Source organism: Pimephales promelas, chromosome 18, assembly GCF_988280905.1.
Source record: "Pimephales promelas chromosome 18, fPimPro1.hap1.1, whole genome shotgun sequence".
Lineage (NCBI taxonomy): Eukaryota > Metazoa > Chordata > Actinopteri > Cypriniformes > Leuciscidae > Pimephales > Pimephales promelas.
The window spans coordinates 7,777,455-7,797,914 of NC_142786.1; the positions used below are offsets into that span (position 1 = coordinate 7,777,455).

The window sequence follows — 20,460 nt, forward strand, 5'->3', positions numbered from 1 at the left end:
GCGCTCTTTCATACAATATTGGAGAGATGTTTAATAACAGCAGGGTACAGTCTTGAAATGAAGTCATAAGACAAAAATAATAGATCGTCACAACAACAAAACACCATTTAAGCCATTAAACGGATGTTGCAAAGTTGTTAGCATTAGCTTTAATATAATACAGGCACAACAAAGGAGGGTTATGAACTAGTTAACAGAGTAATGAACAAGCCCTTTTCTCATAAATTATATTTTAAATCAATAAACAATCTTTGAAATTTATGGATTGCTTTATAATCTTCTGAGTCACATTGGCACCCAAAAGTGTACAAAATTGCACAAATGTAAAGAAAGTCTCTGATATCAAATACCTTGTGTATATATACATAATTAACTTTACCCATTTGTCAATTACAGAAACAATTAGTACTGATTTTATTAAGGCATCAACACATTTCTTCCCAAGAGATTTCAATGATTAACAGATGCCGAACACAGCATAGCTACTATTCTGTTTTTGCTACCATTTGATAGCAAAACGTATTAGTAAGGAAAAGTTGAAGAAAGAAAGAATGAAGATTTAGGAACGCCATTTTTTTTTTTAGATGGTTGCAGGCTGAGAATTTTATTTGTATTCAATAATCTTTATCCTGACTCATATTGTCCAAATGTGATCACAAGGGTCAGGATATTAAAGAGAAGAGGTACCTTATGTGATCCAACTTATCAACTCAAACAAGACAAGTCCTTTATATTTAAGGGGTGAGATTTTCTAACAGAAAAACTAAATAAAGACAGACAACCTTTTAAATACAGTGGCTGACTAATTACCTCACAAATGTTCTTCTCCCTTTTGTTTTCACCAAAAACTTTCTCTTAAACTTTCAAAACTGTACATTATTGGACCAAATGCTTACTCAACCTGCAATTCTTTTTCAATCTACACACTGAATAATTACCAACATGTACTGGGACAGACTGTGGTTTGGACAACGCTTGGGTGGGTTATTCAGTGCCTGAACCTGTATGAAATGGGCAGCAAGAAGTTGTTCTTCTTCAAAGCCTGCACCTTAGCGTGAGCGTCCTCATCAAGAGCTTTATAGCAGCGCCTCGCATAATCCAGAAGCTTCTCTTTGGACGAATCAAACTCCCCAACCTCAGATACCTTCTCAGGAGCGACCAAAAGCATTTCAGCTATAGGAGTGGTGGAGGCCACTGTGTTTCGGTCAACCCCATGGACCTGGAATGCTCTAGACATGCTCTTCAACTTCTGATAAGTCACAAGGATCTTATTGTAGCGAAGCAGAACACCTGCAGGGTCTTTGACTGCAAACAAAGTTGCCATAATTATCAAACGTCTGTTTGGAAATATAGAGAGTTGCTTTAAAGAATTAAGAGACTTTCTTACCTCTTTGTCTTTCCATGCTTCGCGCAAAGCGAAAAACGCGTCGTCTTTTCACTCTCGTCTGGCCACTCAGCCTGCCTGAACGGTTCTTCTGTAAGCTTTTATTATCTGAATCATCACCATCGTCATCTGTAACAACCTGCTCCTCCACATAATCTTCCTCCGCTGTATACTCTTCCTCCTCTATCACCTCCTCTGCTTCTTGATCTGAGTTGAACAACAAAAAGTTATAAAAAATATATATATATATTATATGTGTGTATGTATATATATATGTGTGTGTGTGCATAAAGAGTTCAGATGCAAAAGCCTCTAAGTGCCATTTGAAATTTTGTTCTAGAATGACCATTTTTATCAAGCTTGTATATTTAAGTTCAGTAATTTCACTTAAATGACAATTAATAGGTAATCTTCATTGCCATTTAAGTGAAATTACTGAACTTAAATATACAAGCTTGATAAAAATGATAATTTTAGAAGAACATTTCAAATGGCACTTAGAGGCTTTTGCATCTGAACTCTTCATAAATATATATATATATATATATATATATATATATATATAGATGTATATATACACACACACACACACACACACAATTTTCTCATTTATTTTTCCATTTTAAAATCAAATTAGTACAGACCAGGGCTATTATCTATGGAAACTTGTTTCCGCCACTGAATATAAAAATAAAATAAATTCTCACAATTCTGACTTTATTTCTCAGAATTGCAAGATAAAAAGTCAGAATTGTGTGATATAAAGTCGCAATTGCGAGTTATAAAGTCAGAATTGCGAGATAAAAAGTCAGAATTGCATGATATAAAGTTGCAATTGCGAGTTATAAAGTCAGAATTGTGAGATATAAAATCAGAATTGTGAGATATAAAATCAGAATTGCGAGATATAAAATCAGAATTGCGAGATATAAAGACAGAATTGAGTGATATAAAGTCGCAATTCTGAGAAAAAAAGACAGAAGTGCGACTTTTTCACAATTCTGACTTTTTTTTCCTCACAATTGCGAGTTTACATCTCGCAATTCTGACTTTATAACACATAATTGCGAGTTTATATGTCGAAATTCTGACATCTTTTGTCAGAATTGTGAGATATAAACTCGCAATTGCGACTTATCAGGCCAATTCTAACTTTTTAGTAAAAGTAAGAAAAAAGACTAACTTTTTTCCCCCTCAAAATAGTTTAAATCTCACAATTCTGACTTTATATCATGCATTTCTGACTTTAACACGCAATTGCGACTTTATATCTTGCAATTCTGACTTTATATCTCGCAATTCCGACTTTATATCTCACAATTCCGAATTTCCATCTTGCAATTCTGAGAAATAATGTCAGAATTGCGAGATAAAGTCGCAATTACCTTTTATATTTTTCATTCTATGGCAGAAACAAGCTTCCATAATATCTTTAAAACTAAAACCATAAACTATATTAAAATAAAATATAAATAAAACCTTCAACTTTAATCAATTCAATTTCTGCAAAGAAAATGGTGGCATGGTGATAGGTAAATATGGGAGGAAAATATATATATATATATATATATATATATATATATATTTCAATGCATTCCCTCACAAAACTTTTCCATTCCCCTGAGAAACTCTCGAAAAACATTTGTGTTGTTTGTGGTCAAATGCAAAGTTTCTCAAAGAAATGTAAAAATGTTGCAAGCAAAAGCACATTTTCTTGGGGGAACGCAAAACATTTACGAGAGAAATAATTTTTCCTCCCATCTCATATTTTTTCCCTTCACCATGTCCCTTTAGGTCTACCACAGAGTCCAGCTAGTTGCCAAAGCTACATTTCTCATTTTCATTTAGTTTCAGTTGAAGAACTAAAATAATTAAACTGAAACAAAAACTTACATTTTATGTTTTCAAAAAATTTCAAAACTACTAAAACTTTCAAATTAAATTGAAAACAGTAAACGTACAAAATAAAATCCAATTCAAAATATGAAGAAAAAAAAACTATAATAGTACATAAATGACACTAAAATAACACTGTTACAGAAGCAGTGAGATCGCAATTGATTTTTAAATTTAAATTGAGATAGGGAAAAGTAGTAGTAAAAGCTTATTAGCTGTGTTTTCTGCTGCGCTTCTGGTAGCGTGCAGGGATTTTTCCAGAGCGTGTCATCATGGGTGATGAAGGAGTGGGTGTTTTCCGGGAGGAGGGCTTCAGATTGGTGGGCTTCTTCTGACTGGTGTGTTGCTGCAGGGCCTCGGCTTCAGTTTCTTACATAAAAGATAACACTAAATCATAAAACAGGATTATTACATTACAAGACACTACTTTCCACAAGTACAATTTAAAACAACCTTTCCCCATTGAGCCATTGCTCTCCTGACTCTTGGTGTTGAAAATGAATCTGTCAAGTTGGCAGCGCAGGAAGTCCCTCTCCTCCTCCAGATCTTCGATGCGTTTTTGGAGCCAGGAGTTCTTTTCCAGAGAAATCTGCAGTTGTGCTCGGAGGCTGGTAATCAGAAAGTACGGACTGCACGGAAGAACCTGACCTGAGGCCGACTCTACAGAAACGTTGATTTGTATAACATAATAAAGTGGAGATCTCAATTGTGATAATCAAACATGTTACTCTGTCACAACACGGATGAAGTAAATACCATCGAAGGTGTGGTCACTTTGATTATAGAAACCAGACTCGTCCAGGGTGTTGTCCTCACAGGGGATGGAGATTTCATACCCATCTTCGTTCTTCAAACCTTTTAAACAGGATCAAGACAAATAGGACCTTATTAATCAAATGGATGGTAGCTGGTCCAATCTTAACCCTATAAATCCTACAGTATCATATTTTGTTTTTAAACAATCTAATTCATGCCTTCTGTCCTCTGATTCATACTTTTAGCAAGTGAAAGGCTTCTTAGTATAATTCAAAAAATGTCCACCTTTCAGATTGTGGTATTTGCTGAGAAATCTTAACTGATTAAACTTTTAAATTGTTAGTAAGTTAGATGAACATTTACTGGACTGAAGTAACTTAGTTTTCCTGGATTATCCATGCATAATTTGAGAAAAATCATGTTAAAATTTAACTATGAAATGTGATTTTGAGGAATATTTATTTTACGTATGTAACGTCTGTCTTCTAAACTGTTATAAAGAGCTTATTGACTTGATGCCAACATAATTTCATATGACTTTTTTGATTATATAAATAAAAGCAACTGCACATTTGTGTCTTTGAAAACAATTTGGGTGTTTTTTTCTTTTCACTCATTGAATGTGAGCTGCATATTCTCCCTGTTATGCTTTTTGAATCATAAAAGGCTGATATCAAGTATAATACAAACATGTATGCAAACTTTTTTTTTTTTTTTTTTTAGAGTTTTCAGTCTATACATTATTTATGTCAGGCTTTAGAGGGTTAAAACAGCAATAATCGCTTATTAATTTGTCAAACAGGTGTGTGAAACATAGGCTAATAGTCTAACGTTAGCTAGAATAAACCAGCTCCACGTCCCAAAGTCGACGTATACCATCTCAAACTGGATTTACCAAAAGAAAAGGGATTTTATCCAGTTTAAAAGCTTTTTAAAACTAATTTAGTCTGACCTCTGCAGTTCTCCGTGCTTCTCTGTGCCTCAGTCATGATTCAGGTGACATGAATCTGGCTAATACACTCGCAAAACGAACTTACAACCAAACATAAACGCTCTCAAAAACACGAATCCAAATGCTCTCATCACAAAACCAATACTACTAAACTTTCCAAAGAGCAGAAATGCATGACACAGCACAGGGCGTGCTGCAATTAATAACAACCAAGGACGACTAAGTAGTTAATTAGACATTACCATTAACAAGTAGTTAATTAAACAGTAGTTAATTTGCTTGCGTCTCTCTCGTCCTGTCAAACAGGGCAACGGATGACCGTTTCATACATTACATGTTTCTGAAAATAAAAGGCATGTAAGTATATTTAAATTAACTTTGGATATATTAATTTGTATAATTAGTTCCACTTAACTGTACAATACATTAAGCGCATGTGAGGGTTAATAAACTTGTGTTTTAAAAAATATACAACTTCAAGGACCTCGTTTGCCAAACCGCAGACGTGATTGAAGCGTCCGCCTGTTGATTGGCTCTTTTTTTGTTGTTGTGCGTCTGTGTTGATCGCCACATCATAAGGATTGACAGACTGAACCATTGTCTGTGGAGCGAGATTATCCGTATCACTTAAAAATCATATGTACGGTGCGCTGAAAGTCTACCTATTTTTTTTTAATTTTTATTTTATTTATACAGTAATAACAAATACAAATCAAGACAGTAATATACATGACAACAATACAGAGGGTTACATTCCATAAACATAACATTAAACAAGCTTACATGATTGATACCATTGCATTTCAGAGTCTTACATGCAGTAAAGTTTTTAGAGTTCTTTAGATCAAATGTACAAGAGATAGTTAATATTGTACAGGCTAGTAGTTGTATTTTTCAGTATAGATAGTGCGGTCCATTACAATGTTAACATAGTTCCCCCAATTGTTGTTATTTACTGACACTGTAAATTTATAATACACAAAAGGGATCTCAATCAAACAGTGTAAGTCGATGTGATGAAAGAAAGAAAAAAAAATGTTTGAAATGGCCGATTCCGGTGGTGTCAAATATCAACATGCCTGGCTGGGAGGGTCCGGAAGCAGCTTCACACAGGTAGTCTGCTCCATACCTGACTCATACACCTGAAAAGAGATGAAATATTTCATATTCGTGAAGTGAAGATACCGAGAATTTAAGGTCAGTTTTGAATAATGTTCGATCCACGTCTTCTGTGTTTGTTAACTGTTTCTGAGTAGCCTACAACTCTCCATTGTTTAGTGTTAATCACACGTGATCTTTCTGAGAACATAAAAAACATGGACGAAAGTTGTTGCAGGTAGCCTATGTTATGTTGGTCGCTTTAAAGTTAATAGTTTAGACTGGGTTGAGGGTCTAGATTTTACACGACTGGACATCAAGTGGACATATGAAGCAAGAAACACAATTTCTGTATCTGGCTTCATTTCGCTTAGTGTGTCAACCTTTTATAATTTGCAGTGTGCAGTTTTACACTGTTATTAAATATTATTACATTTTGTTTATAAATGCCTTAATTTATATGTTACAATAATATGTATTTTTTGTATATTTGTCTCCAACAGTTCCCATGGCACGTCTCAAACACTGCAAAGTGGCCCTGGTCTTTGCTGTTATTTTCGACCTTTTTGGCTTTACGTCCCTGTTTTTGGGGCTGTTTGTGCCATTGGAAATGAAGGGGAGAGATTTTGGGGACCTTCTTGTCTACACTGGGGCTGTCTTGGTACTGATGTCACTTGGTGGTTGGGTCATGTGGTATAGTGGCAACATTGAGGGTATGCCAAATCAAAAGGATCTGAGCGGAATTGGCAATGTTGTGGATCGCTTGGCCCGAAACCTCAGCAGGAAAATATATAGGCCTACACTTCGTGTTCACAGAGGACCCTGACTTTTTGACAGTGATGCTGTTGACGTTTTATTACTATTTTTTTTTTCTCCATTTGGACATGGAGATTCAAAGTAAAAAAATATATATCCTGAGCTTACACCTTGCTTAGGTAAATAGCAGTTATGGATAAGTGAATAAAATTTCCTCTATTGTACTTTTTATATAAAGATGATTTAATATAATACTACAATTGTAGTTTATTCAGTAACTGTATACAAAGGTCAGAAAGAATGTTACTACACAAATTGTTACAAGAAATTCAACTTTACCAAAGTGTTAACATGTATGCATTGTATTTTTAACATTTATTATCTGTTGTTTTATCAATTGATGGCCAAGAGCTGTGTTTATTCTCTGTAAATATTCTTATTCTAATGGAAAAATGTTAATTGAACATGTACACACAATGTATCTTGATTGATATTTGGGCAAATTGTCAGTATTGTTTACACTGTATAAAAATATATAATCCATAGTTTTGCTTTAAGTAAGCAATTTTCAACTTTTTTATGTTATACAAGATTCAACTCATTTTTTTGAAGTCAGTTTAATTTAATTTACGTCGAAATGACTTAAACATTCAAATTGATTGTTCTTCAAAATTTAAGGCAGCAACTTTTTGCTACAGTGTATGTTAAATGCAAATCGTGATCAGTGCACAATCATTTGCATTACATCATATGATCTCTAGGTGGAGACAGACATAAACATTTCATGATATGACAAAAGTTACTAGTGGTGGTTGTGGCTTTTGCATGGCTAAAAATATCAGTTTTGACTAATTAAAAGCATGTTTGTTTAGTAAATGTTTTGAATTGCTTTCCATAAAATGACAGACAAAATGAATTTACAAAAATAAATATAAAAAATATCAAACAAAAACAATTTTAATTGAATCAATTTAAGACTCCATTCAAGTATCAATCAAGTAGATCAACTTTCTTGTCTGCCTCTTAAGTTTTTCCAGTAAACAAAAAAAGAAGCTTACGGTTAGTCTAAGACAAAAAAAAAACAGTGGGCTTTATTTAGATCTAGGGTATTTTCCTGTTTTGCACTTGATCTCTGAGGGCTTTTCCTGTTTTAAGCCTTCTAAATTGGATTGGGCCTTATTAGCACATGTGGTCTAAAAGAGGCATATTCTGTGTGGTACACGCTGGAGTGATAAGGAAGATTTGCACTTGATGTGAGAAAAGTAAGCCCACTCTTTGGAAAAAGAGATATAAATACAAATCAATGGTAGGCATGCAATTTTCATAGTGCTAAATTAGTACATTGGTGTAATGTAAGAGCAAACAAGTTGTGAAAAAACAATTGTCTTGGATGAGCTGGAAATCGTTTGTAGATACAGTATACCCAAAGGTCAAATAACCACCTCCTTTCAAAAAGATTTGAAACTGTGAGATTAAACATCTTCAGAAATCTTTTGTATGGATTTTAATGAATTTTATGGCCAGTTTTTAGGCAAACGCCCTAGTAAGAAGAGAACCCGGGTGATTGCATGCTGTACCATTTTGTAAGGAAATCCTGCTTGCTATTCTTGGGTCTCCATATCAGCTAAAGAAAATGACATGCACAATAATTATAATTTATATAGTTTTAAACTGACTAATTTTTCACAATCTCATTTCATAGAGATTCTGCTATTTTGACAGTTTCCATGTTATGTTTACACCTTTACACTGTAAAAAAAATGATATGATTAAAAAATTATGACATTTATGACAACTTTATTTTTGACAAGTTATACAAGATTCAATTCGTTTAAAGTCAGTTTAATGTAATTTAAGTTGAAATGACTTAAACATTCAGAATAACTTAAACATTTAAAGCTACAATATGTATTTTTTTCACTGCTAGGGGTTGCTAACCTCTTACAATAACAAATGAGTAGATTGATGACGCAGTGATGAGCGGAATCATGGAACTTGTCGCCATGCCGATGTATCTAATAATGTTTATGGATGAGTGAAAAAATTAATGTTTAGCATGACTGCGAGATTTTTAATGAGAGACAGACATCAGCGCCACACGTATAGGAATGAGGACATTTAATTCTACCAAACTACCCGTAAGTGCTGAATTACTACTCACACAGGTCAGTTTATTTGACGAATTAAACTTGTTGTGAGGTAACGCAGCACTGAATCGAAGTTTGCCGCGAAGCTGCCAGCATCTCGAAAACATTAGTTTAGTTCTCCTTTTGTCCCAAAGTCTGCTTTCCATAATCCATAATGTTTGAACGAAACAACAACAGCTAAACATGCCGCTAAACATTACGCAGTTGTCCACATCTGTCGCCATGGTTACTATGGCAGTACAGGCGGAAACTAGGGACAACACTGTAAAAAAATATTGTTGGTTTAACTTAAAATATTACGTAACCTGGCTTCCTTAAAATTTTAATTTCATTGAAATGGAAAAATTGAGTTAATACAATGAAGGAGATTGATTTAATCATCAGAAACTCAAAATATTATGTTATCTGAACTATATAAATGATTTAAGTTGAAAAATTACGTAACCTGGCTGCCTCAAAATTTTAAGTTCATTGAAATGGAAAAAATTGAGTTAATACAATGAAGGAGATTGATTTAATCATCAGAAACTCAAAATATTATGTTATCTGAACTATATAAATGATTTAAGTTGATTTGACAAAAGAAAAAAATGTTGTGATTACAAATCATTAAAATATATTTTTTTACAGTGTATTTTCATTGATCAGCTATATTCATGTTCACATTTGTTGAAAAAGAATACAAAATAGGCATATATAGGGAATCCTATTAAGACTAGATTAGTCCCAATAGGACTCCCTGTGTTAAATCTTGTGACATGCTCACTACGTTAAACGTTTACAGTAAATTGACATTATGTGGGTTTAATCAAGGTATACTAAGACGTAATTAACTGTACCAGTCATTAAATTACCTGTGTCCCGAGGCTTGGCATTCATTTCATTGCCATGCTGTTCTTTCTCTCCTTAAACAAATCCTATTTATTTCTGTCTTTATAGAGCAAATGTTGAGGGATTGTCTGGTATGGGGACATTATCGTAGGCAGGACGAGGTAGACTATAGGGACAGTAAGCTGATCAGAACCAGACTGTCAGGGTGTATTTATGACCCAGATCCAACACTTTGAAAAGAGCAAAGATAAACTTAATGTTAGAGAAGGATACAGATTAAAAATAAGGACAGCTTGTATTGAATACCAATAGGCAACATTTCAATTGAAGCATTTTGAAGCACTTTTTCTGTTTTAAAATGCATAAATAGCCCTTTATAGAACCGCGAATAAATAAAAACCTCAATTAAAAAAAGGCTTGCCTGGGGCTGTATTCAAGTGAGCAGATATTCAACATTCAAATTGAATAAATAATTTAATCAATTCAGGATAACTGTGACATTTTTTCCCAGTCATCTAAATGGCAAAAAGTTCCAGTTTACCTGCATTCACCCCTAAATAAATACATATTTTTGATCATTAATAACCTATACACTGTAAAAACATATTGATGGTTTAACTTAAAATATAGTTGCCTTAAAATTTTAAGTTCATTGAACTGGAAAAAGTGAGTAAATACAATGAAGGAGATTCATTTAACCATCAGAAACTCAAAATTATATGTTATCTGAACTAAATAAATGATTTAAGTTGATTTGACAAAAGAAAAAAATGTTGTGATTACTACACTGTAAAAAATATTGTTGGTTTAACTTAAAAAAGTAAGTAACCTGGGTTGCCTTAAAATTTTAAGTTGATTGAACTGGAAAAAGTGAGTTAATACAATAAAGTATTAAGTTTATAAAATAATAAGTTAATAATAAGTCTCAACTAAATAAATTATTATAAAGTTGATTTGACAAAAGAAAATATGTTGTGATAACAAATCTTGAAAATATTTTTTACAGTGTAATGATGCATCACATGAGAATTTCAAGTAAACATTTTTGTCTTTTTGTAGCTGCTTTAAAAGTAGTTATCTATTTATAACTGCATTAACAGTTTTTATTTCAAAGGTCACTAAAGTACTGGGCAACACACTAAGAGGAGAAGACCATCACCACTTAATGGTGTTTAATGAGATTTATGAAGATCTAGATGGAAATTCCTCTCTCTAGACACTAATGGTTGATCTCTATGCACACCTTGTGGATATTACTGTATTTAAAGATGGCAATCTTACCCAATACCACAAATAACAAACTACAAAAATCTAATCATAAAACAGTCAGTGTCAGAGCCTTTTAGCCGAAACAGTGACTACATTGAATATGGTGTTAAAAAGAACAGAACAGAAACTGTACATTATGAAAAGTAATCTCTTTCTGTCTGAGCCTTGTGCAATCTTATGTAATTGACTTAACTCAGTGGAGAGGTAGCCACCTTCTTCGACACGGCCTCATTACTCTTCCACACTCCATCTTGATTACTTGCCCTGTGATTCTTCATCCTTAAACCACAATCACAGGTAAGCATGTTGTTTTCTGTTCATTTATATTTAATTTCACACACACATATATATTGATCTCTTAGAGTACCATGATAAGAGTTGCACATACATGAATAATCAGATCACTATTAAACACTTGTCAAAGCATCCCAGTCAGTGGCTTACTCCAAGGAACTTCTTATATCCTTTAAATTATTTTGATTTTACTTGATTTATTATTTCTTTTAAATGAGCTCTGTGCACAATAAATAAAGCTGTAATGATCTTATTTCAAGCTAAATTTGTAAAATAGTTTAGGCAAATAGTCATAGACTAAACTGTTTTTTGTTTACTGCAGTTCATTGGGACACTTTCATATTTAATGACTTGTAAGACTATAATTTGTATAAGTTACAATTTGTAAACTTCTGCACACTTAAAAACATGCTGGGTTGTTTCAACCCAAATTTGGGTCAAATATGGACAAACCCAATTGTTGGGTTAAATATGTAATTTAAATTTTTAACCCAACTTCAACTTTCACTTTAAACTGTAAATTCTTTATTACATTTTTAACCCAACATTTGGGTTTGTCCATATTTGACCCAAATTTGGGTTTAAACAACCCAGGTAGATTCCACATTCGAGTGCTCAACGCGTTGGCACATCCGCCATATTGGAAAGGTCAGCGTTTCGCAGTGGTGGGAAGATTATTATGGAAATGTAATAGGTTACAGATTACAATTTACCCTATAAGTAGAGTAACTATTTTAATTACTTTATTAAAGTAATTTATTACATTTCATTACTTTTCAAAAATTTCTAACAAATGTTTTTAACTGTTAATCATTTCATACATTAAACCGGTAACACTTTATTTTGATGGTCCCTTTTGAACATTCGGTTGACTATAAGTAACTTTGCAACAACATAACTAACTCTCAGTAGAGTATTATAGTAGACTGTATAACTCTTTATTGTGATGGACCCCAAAATACATTCAACTGGCTATAAATAACTTTGCAACTAGATCTCAACTCATTCAATCCCTAACCCTATAATCAGTCTACTAATACTAACACTCTAATGAGAGTTAGTGGACAATTTCAAACAAGAGAACCAAAAGCAGCAGAATAGCATCGCTAAAAGATTGATTACAGTTACATTTATTTTGTACTTGCATAACGTTGCATAACTCTGTTACATATGGAATTAGTTACTCCCCAAAACTGCACTCTAAACAATGCTAGGTTGTTTTAACCCAAAACTAAAATATGGACAAACCCAAATGTTGGGTTAAAAGTGTCATTTTCAACTTTCACTTTCAACTGTACATTTTTTTAATTACATTTTTAAACCAACATTTGGGTTTGTCCATATTTGACCCAAATTTGGGTTGAAATAACCCAGCATTTTTAGAGTGTGGCATTTCATCACTGACAATAAGAATCGATGATGCCACAACACTGCACACCGCCGAGATTTAAATTCCAGAAGAAATGGGATAATCTTACAGGTGATAATCCGCCAGCAGCCAAATCACCCTTGTAGCCAAAGACTGGATGTCCACTGAAGCTAAGCTGGGTTGAGCCTGGTCAGTACCTGGATGGCAGACCTCCCAGGAAAACCAGGTTTCTGCTGGAAGGTGATAGTGAGGCCAGCAGGGGGCGCTCACCCTGTGCTTTGTGTGGGTGCTAACGCCCCACTATAGTGATGGGGAGACTATACTGTCAAAAACCACCGTCTTTCGGATGAGACGTTAAAACCGAGGTCCTGACTCTCTGTGGTCACAAAAAAATCCCAGGATGTCTTTTAAAAGAGTAGGGGTGTAACATCCAGGCCAAATTTTCCCAGTGGCCTCTGTCCATCATGGCCGCCTAATTATCCCCATATACCAATTGACTTGCTTGTATTTTTAAATTTTGTATTACGGCATTCTAACGAATTTCAAAAAAGCTGTTGGTGTGAAATATGACCTACACTTGACACTTCACACTTGCTAATTTACGGTTTTGACTGGGTACACTGAGTGACTAACATCCCATCTGATCTTTTCCAAGGACACAATTACAAGCCTTTGTTATTTCCTCTGTATTACTCAGAGAAGCCATGGGAAACGCACAGAGTGGAGGGATTCCCAGAGAGATCCTGGATGACCTCAAGCAGACCACCAGGTTCTCTGAAGCTGAGATCACCCAGTGGTACGATAACTTCCAGAAGCAGTGTCCTTCAGCTCGCATCTCACTGCAACAGTTTGAGGAGATCTACGGGAAATTCTTCCCCGAAAGTGATGCCAAGACCTATGCCCAACACGTTTTTAGGTCCTTTGACGCCAATGATGATGGAACATTAGACTTTCAGGAGTACGTCGTTGCTCTTCACATGACCTCCTCAGGCAAATCCACCTTGAAGCTAGAGTGGGCTTTCTCACTGTTTGATGTGGACAAGAATGGTTACGTCACAAAACCTGAAGTGATTGAACTCAGCGAGGTAAGAAAATGAACAGATAAAATGTACAATGTACTTTCACATAAAAAGTACAAGAACAGCTGCTGAAAGAGCTGTGTTCTCCATACTGGACAAACCACCATTCCACAGATTGAGTTCCCAAGATTTAGCATGTACTATGAAAAAATATTATGCTTTTCTATTTTCCTGATATCCTTTTTAGCTTTAAGTATGTCCATTCTGTACCACTATAGCATCACCCAAACAAATGATTTCAAAGAGATTTCCCCCAAACAGATAATCTTCACAGAACGCCCCCAGACTTACTGAATGCATTGGTTTAGTCATTGTAAATGCATTGGGTTGGTAATAAGAGAATAAATAATTTGTATTTATTTCTCTATTAGCCATGCAGTTGGCAGGTAAAAGTATACCGTCAGAACAGAAACTTAAGGAACATCTGCAGTTATGAAATACAGCAAAAATAAATGCCATCTATTAATTAAATGAAGAGTGATAGTATTTTATATAGAGATAATTAATGGACCACTTAAAAATGCCAACAATATTTGTGAATACATAAATATAAAACTTTATTAACGTAAAGTCAGTAAAGGTTCATTCAAAATTTACGTTGCTCTGAAATTTTATGGGCGAAATGCAGCCATTACCTTTAAGGGGATACTCCACTTTTTTTTTGGAAATAGGCTCATTTTACAACTCCCCCAGAGTTAAACAGTTGAGTTTTACCGTTTTTGAATCCATTCAGCCTACTTTCTGATATTTAGAAGAATATCAGTAACCAGACAGTTTCTGGTCTCATTGACTTCCATAGTATATTTTTTTCTTACTATGGAAGTCATTGAGACCAGAAACTGTCTGGTTACAGATATTCTTCTAAATATCAGAAAACCAGCTGAATTGATTAAAAAACAGTAAAAATCAACTGTTTAACTCTGAGGGAGTTGTAAATTGAGCCTATTTCCAAAAAAAAGTGGAGTATCCCTTTAAAGTCGGGGATGATTCGGATTGGCTATCAATGTTTTTTTTATAGTCATCATGGTTAATGTTTGTCGTGGTTATAAGTTGTGTTGTGGACTTTGCTATTCTCAGAGAATTAATAGCAGTTACTCTCTCAGACAGTAAAGGTGCAATCACTACCATTGCTCTGTGAAAGTTTGCGGGCGAAATAAGGCCATTTTTGAATTCATGTGATCAGGAGTTTGATTGGTCGAAAAAAAAAAATCCTAACACAGATTTAACTCCAAATGGTCAAACAAATTGTCAACGTTTACCAACAGAAAGTTGCTTGATTTTAAAGTGACTTGTGTGAGCTGTGATTCATATTGCTAAACTATTAACAATGAACAATTCACCTTTTTTGTCTGCAAAATTTCCTTAGTGTGACTGGTGGAGCTGGTAAGTTTGCCTGGTGTGGCGAGACCACACCTAAGTCATAAAGGATCATGGCTGAATAAATGAGTCCTAGAGTCAGGTCATTTTTACAGTGACTTTTAAACCATAAGAGCATTTAAAATCAAAGCTGACCTAAGATCAGTGATTAGAAGCATGGAGTGACATCACCCTTAAGCCCAAGCTCTATAAGAACTCATCGCAGAGGGAGACAGAAGGATTCGGTGGTGGGTACTGTGTGAGAGATAAGCGCCTCAATGTGCAATCAGGATTTAAGACCATGGGCACAGGGGGATTCAATGACATGTCAACTCTTAAGCCTTCTTCTCAGAAATGGCCGATCAATATCCCAGGGAGTAGTGTACGGTGCTGGACAGAGATGTTGCAGATGAATCATCAGAATATCCCTTATTTATATCATCTAGAGACAGTCAACTCTCATTCAAATATAAACAGTGTAATATTACATCAAAGCAGGACTTATGTTGCGAATACCATGCATTATTGGGTTGTGGTGGTTGTATGTGAGCACTCATGGTAACAATAGAGTTTCCTTCAAATACCTGTGCCAGGTATTTTGAAGTAGCATAACAGCTTAACACATAATTTATCTTAATTTAAATATATGAGTAAGCTAATTCATACATTTTACTTAAAATGACCATGTTATCTCAACTTAGCCTAAATATTTGAGTAGTAGGCCTACTGGAAACTTTTCTATTTCAGTACTAAGTTTCAACTTGGTAACACAATGCTTTAATAGCATTAGCATCGTATAGGCTACTATTAAATGCTGAAAGAGTAAACATTTAACATACCAGTTCCCAAACCAAGCTCATGCTTCACTCTTGATGGTAATCCAAAAAATAAATAAATAAATAAATAAAAAATCTATCATCTATAGACCTTATGCACCAGAGAAACGAACTTTTTACGAGCAGTTCATTCTACCTACGCAAGATCGCTGTGAAAATACAGACCGGAAGTCAAAAGACAATGAGCGCAGCGCTGAAAAGGGGCGGGGCTACATAGGGTCTATAGCCGTTCCGTGACCGTGGAGAGCGAAGGTTCGTTTCTCACTGGATTTGTCATCTATAAAGGTTAAAGAAAAAAAATTAGCTGGGGTGCCCCTCACAAAAATGTGGGGAAATTTTGTGAGAGCCTGATATCCAAAATGGCTGCCGCTGGAAATTAACTTTTTAATGGTTTTGCCCACAGTGCTGCATAATACATGGTTTCTGTGACTATTTGGGTCAAGAAATTCATAGATTATGTAGATTTATTTATTTAACCTATTTTTGACCTTCAAATTCAAGATGGCCGCCATTTGGCTCTTTAAAGTGAGATGCAACTACATGTGAATAGGGTAAAAATTTTAACTTACAGCCATGAAACTTTATCAGATGATTACTCGCATGAATAGGAGACATAAATCATTATATAACACTTAGCAATTACTCTCTCTTTTGAGTGTCATGCTGGAAAAGAGATATTCCTGCCCAGTTTCAGTTAAATGTATGTTTGCCTAAATTAAAAGAAACAAGTTAATACAACTCAAAACAATGAAACAATTCCGATTACTTAAAATGTGTCAGATTTGGGAACTCAAAATAAAAAGAATGTTCTGAATACTCATAAAAGTTCATTTGATTGAACTAATTAGTTAAGATTAGCCAACTCAAATTCATTATTTTTAGCATTAGGATTTACAGTATGTTTGATTCAGATGAACTAAAAATTGCCCAAGATTCTTCAAACTGTAGTAGCGATGCCCTGTCAGAAAATTGGTCGTAAAAGAAGATGGTCTTGTGACAACTCTGAGAATGTGACATATTTGTGTTGCGCTTTGAATTGTGTTAAAACCCTTATTTCGACGCTTAACCCTTATTTGTGTAGAAACAGATCACCATGAATTTTTTGTTTTGTTTCGTCATTTACTCACAAATCTGTAAGTCAACCTGTATTCCTTTCTTTCAAGGGACATATGAGGAGACAGTTCACCCTGAATAATTCAGTACAAATCATTGTCTACACCAACGTAACATGACATCCTGTGTATTATAAGTGGGCTATCTTTAAATGCTCAAACTCTCTTAAAGGGATAGTTCACCCAAAAATGTAAATTCTGTCAGCATTTACTCACCCTCAAGTTGTTCCAAACCTGTATGAGTTGCTTACTTCTGTTGAACACAAAAGAAGATATTTAGAAAAATGTTGGTAACCAGACAGTTAGCCAATGACTATTGGAAGTCAAACTGTCTGGTTACAAACATTTTTCTAAATATCTTTTTTTGTGTTCAACAGAAGTAAGCAACTCATACAGATTTGGAACAACTTGAGGATAAGTAAATTATTTTTGGGGTGAACTATCCCTTTAAGTTGGATGGATTCAACGTTATCATTCCTCTCTGTCCTTATCATTAGTTGTGATATGTTGCTGACTTTGCTATATTCTTACATAATTAGAACGATTATTTAAACTTTATATTATTCTTGGTGTGAGCCCTTACACACAATATTACAAGTCTTCTGAAGTCATAATAGTTTTATGTGGACAGACCAAAATTGAAATAGTTATTTGCTGAATGTTGCCTTTTTAGCATAACTCATATATTGACTTTTTATGGTTTAAAAAGTTGCAGACTAATACTTTTTCACACTGTTCAGAGTCATGCAGATTTGTAATTTGAGTTAGAAGAGCACTTCAAATCTTTATCTCGCAAAGCTCTTAAGTAAGATTGGCACAGCTGGCACTATTTCATCTATTTGTATTGACCTATTGTTAGGTAACTTCAGTTTTATTAGGGTGAAACAAATCAACGAACAAATCACCAAACAAGCAAGTTAAGCTCTAAAGAAGAAGTAAGACATATATAGCACTCAGGCCAAACAGAAATAAATTTAGCACATAGCCTCAACAAAATCCATTAAAACTGAGCTAAGCATGGATTACAGAACAAAATAACAGATTTAGAAATACGCCTTTGTGCGTCATAAGATGTTATCCAAAGAATAGGCCCATGTAATGGCCAAAAACAACACCAACCAAAAAACAAACCAAAAAAAAAAGACTGGACAGAAGAAGTCATAGTCATTATTTACGAAAGGAATACAATTGCTATTTTAGTGACCCTGACTATACTATTGCATAAAGTGATATTGTGTTTTATGGGTCTTGACATTTTGCATGTTGATAAACTAATAAACTTTATTCTAATTCAGGATTCTGTTATTTAATTCAAGCCAGTAACTTGATCCAGCTCTCTCTGATTTCCCATCAGGCCCTTTTCAAACTTATACCCAAAGAGAAGCAGGCAAGCCTTCCCAGTGATGAAAACACACCAGAGAAGAGAGCAGAGAAACTCTGGTCCATCTTTGACAAAAAGGACAGTGGTAAGAAACTAAAGCTTTTATAGTTGTTATTCATGGAAGCTTGTTACCGCCATGGAATACATAAAGTAAATAAAAAGGTCATTTTGACTTTCCATTTCACAATAATGCACGTTTGAGCTGTTTTAACCGAATGCAACTTAGGTCAGGGCCATTGTTTTGATCAGCCCTGTGTTTGAAACTATGCACACATGCCACACTTTATAATTTGGACTTTATAATTAACAATTGTGAGTTTATTTCTTAATTCTGAGAAAAAAAACTGAATTGTCAGACATAAACTCTGAATTGCGAGGGGAAAAAAGTCAAAATGACGAGTTTATTTTGTCACAATTTGTCACAACACAGTTCATATCTCTCTATTTTCTCAGAATTGTGAGACATAAACTTAGTTAAACACTGCAAGAAAAAATTTTGACAACAATTTTTTTTTTACATTGCTTTAACTCACCAAAATAAGTAAAGTAATAACAATTTCAACGTATACAACTCAACAATTTTTTTAAAGGCAGTTTAATGTAATTTAAGTTTGAAATGACTCAAACACTATGGCAAGCCGTTTTAGCTTTTATTCATTTCCAGGATATACATTCTTGATATCAACAATTCAATACTTGATATCAACAATTTAATTGCTGATATCTGTAATTCTATTTTCACTAGTGAAATTTCACCAATTTTCAAAATAAATTGTTGATATCAAGACTTGATTTTTTACTAGTAGAAATATCATTTGATATCAAGAATTACATTGTTACTAGTAAAAATGCGAATTCCTGATATCAATAATTAAATTGTCACTAGTTGAAATGTCTATTCTTGATATCAACAATTCAATTGGTACTAATAAAAATGATCATTTTTGATATCTGAAAATGTATTTCTGATATCAATATTATTTCAGATATCAAAAATGGCTTTCTTACTTAATCACATTCATGATATCAAAAATTAACATTATCACTAGTAAAAATTGAATTATTGATAACAAAAATTTAACAATTTCATTGTTTCTAGTAGCAATTCAATTGTGGATATCAAGAATAGACATTTCAACTAGTAACAACTGAATTCTTGATATCAAAAATAAAGGTTTTACTAGGAATAATTGTATTTCTGATATTTGAAATTGGAATTTCAACTAGTAAAAAATCAATTCTTGAGATCAACAATTGGTTTTGAATGGCAGCATATGGTGAAAAAACAAGAATTGAATTGTTGATATCAAGAATTCATATTCTGGAAATGAATAAAAGTTAAAACGGCTTGCCATACAAAAACTAAAAAAAGGGAGTAACTTTTATTTATTTATTTATTTATTTATTTACAGTGCAGACCTAAAGTCTGAATTGGGAGATACAGTATAGTTTGAATAAAATATTCGAATGTAATTCGGAGAAACAAGTCTGAATTGTGAGATGTAAACGCACATCTCCAAGAGAAAAAAAGCTACAATTTTCTATTTTTTTTTTTTTTTTTTTATATTTCATGGCAAAAACAAGCTTCCATAGATATAAGCATACAGGCAACTTATACATATCAAATTCTCTCTCACGCCTGCAGAGCGAATCGCAGAGGGGGAGTTCATCCAAGCCGTCCAAGATAGCGACATTGCACTACGGCTCATTCAGTATGACCATAAATGATCCAACATAGTCACGCAAACGACAGTTTTCTCATGCTTGACTTCATGTGCATTTGTTGTACACTAAATGTGCTCATTAAAGATTCACCATCCTTAATTTGTGTCACCATTAAGCAATTGATATCTGTTTAAATATAATAATAGTGCATTCCACATATCCACATATTTTGACAGTAATATCTTAATATCTTTATGCTGATTTGTTTAATCACATACC

The 20,460-nt window shown here is 33.9% G+C and overlaps 3 protein-coding genes across 3 annotated transcripts; 2 read left to right on the plus strand and 1 right to left on the minus strand.

The window, feature by feature from the left end:
- Positions 1-840: 840 nt before the first annotated feature.
- ccdc106b (coiled-coil domain containing 106b) lies at positions 841-5,175 on the minus strand. Its single transcript, XM_039685287.2, has 6 exons — positions 4,989-5,175; positions 4,037-4,135; positions 3,734-3,940; positions 3,497-3,649; positions 1,388-1,591; positions 841-1,305 (listed from the first exon to the last, which is right to left on the minus strand). The coding sequence occupies exons 1-6, from the start codon at positions 5,023-5,025 to the stop codon at positions 989-991; spliced, it is 1,017 nt and encodes a 338-aa protein (XP_039541221.2). The 5' UTR covers positions 5,026-5,175; the 3' UTR covers positions 841-988.
- A 1,414-nt stretch (positions 5,176-6,589) lies between these two features.
- On the plus strand, positions 6,590-8,331 carry tmem238a (transmembrane protein 238a). Its single transcript, XM_089123059.1, has one exon. It carries the CDS (start codon positions 6,595-6,597, stop codon positions 6,910-6,912), a length of 318 nt encoding a protein of 105 aa, XP_088979185.1. The 5' UTR covers positions 6,590-6,594; the 3' UTR covers positions 6,913-8,331.
- Positions 8,332-13,443: 5,112 nt separating this feature from the next.
- rcvrn3 (recoverin 3) lies at positions 13,444-20,339 on the plus strand. Its single transcript, XM_039678333.2, has 3 exons — positions 13,444-13,837; positions 18,490-18,601; positions 20,162-20,339. Exons 1-3 carry the CDS (start codon positions 13,457-13,459, stop codon positions 20,242-20,244), a joined length of 576 nt encoding a protein of 191 aa, XP_039534267.1. The 5' UTR covers positions 13,444-13,456; the 3' UTR covers positions 20,245-20,339.
- The last annotated feature ends 121 nt before the right edge of the window (positions 20,340-20,460 follow it).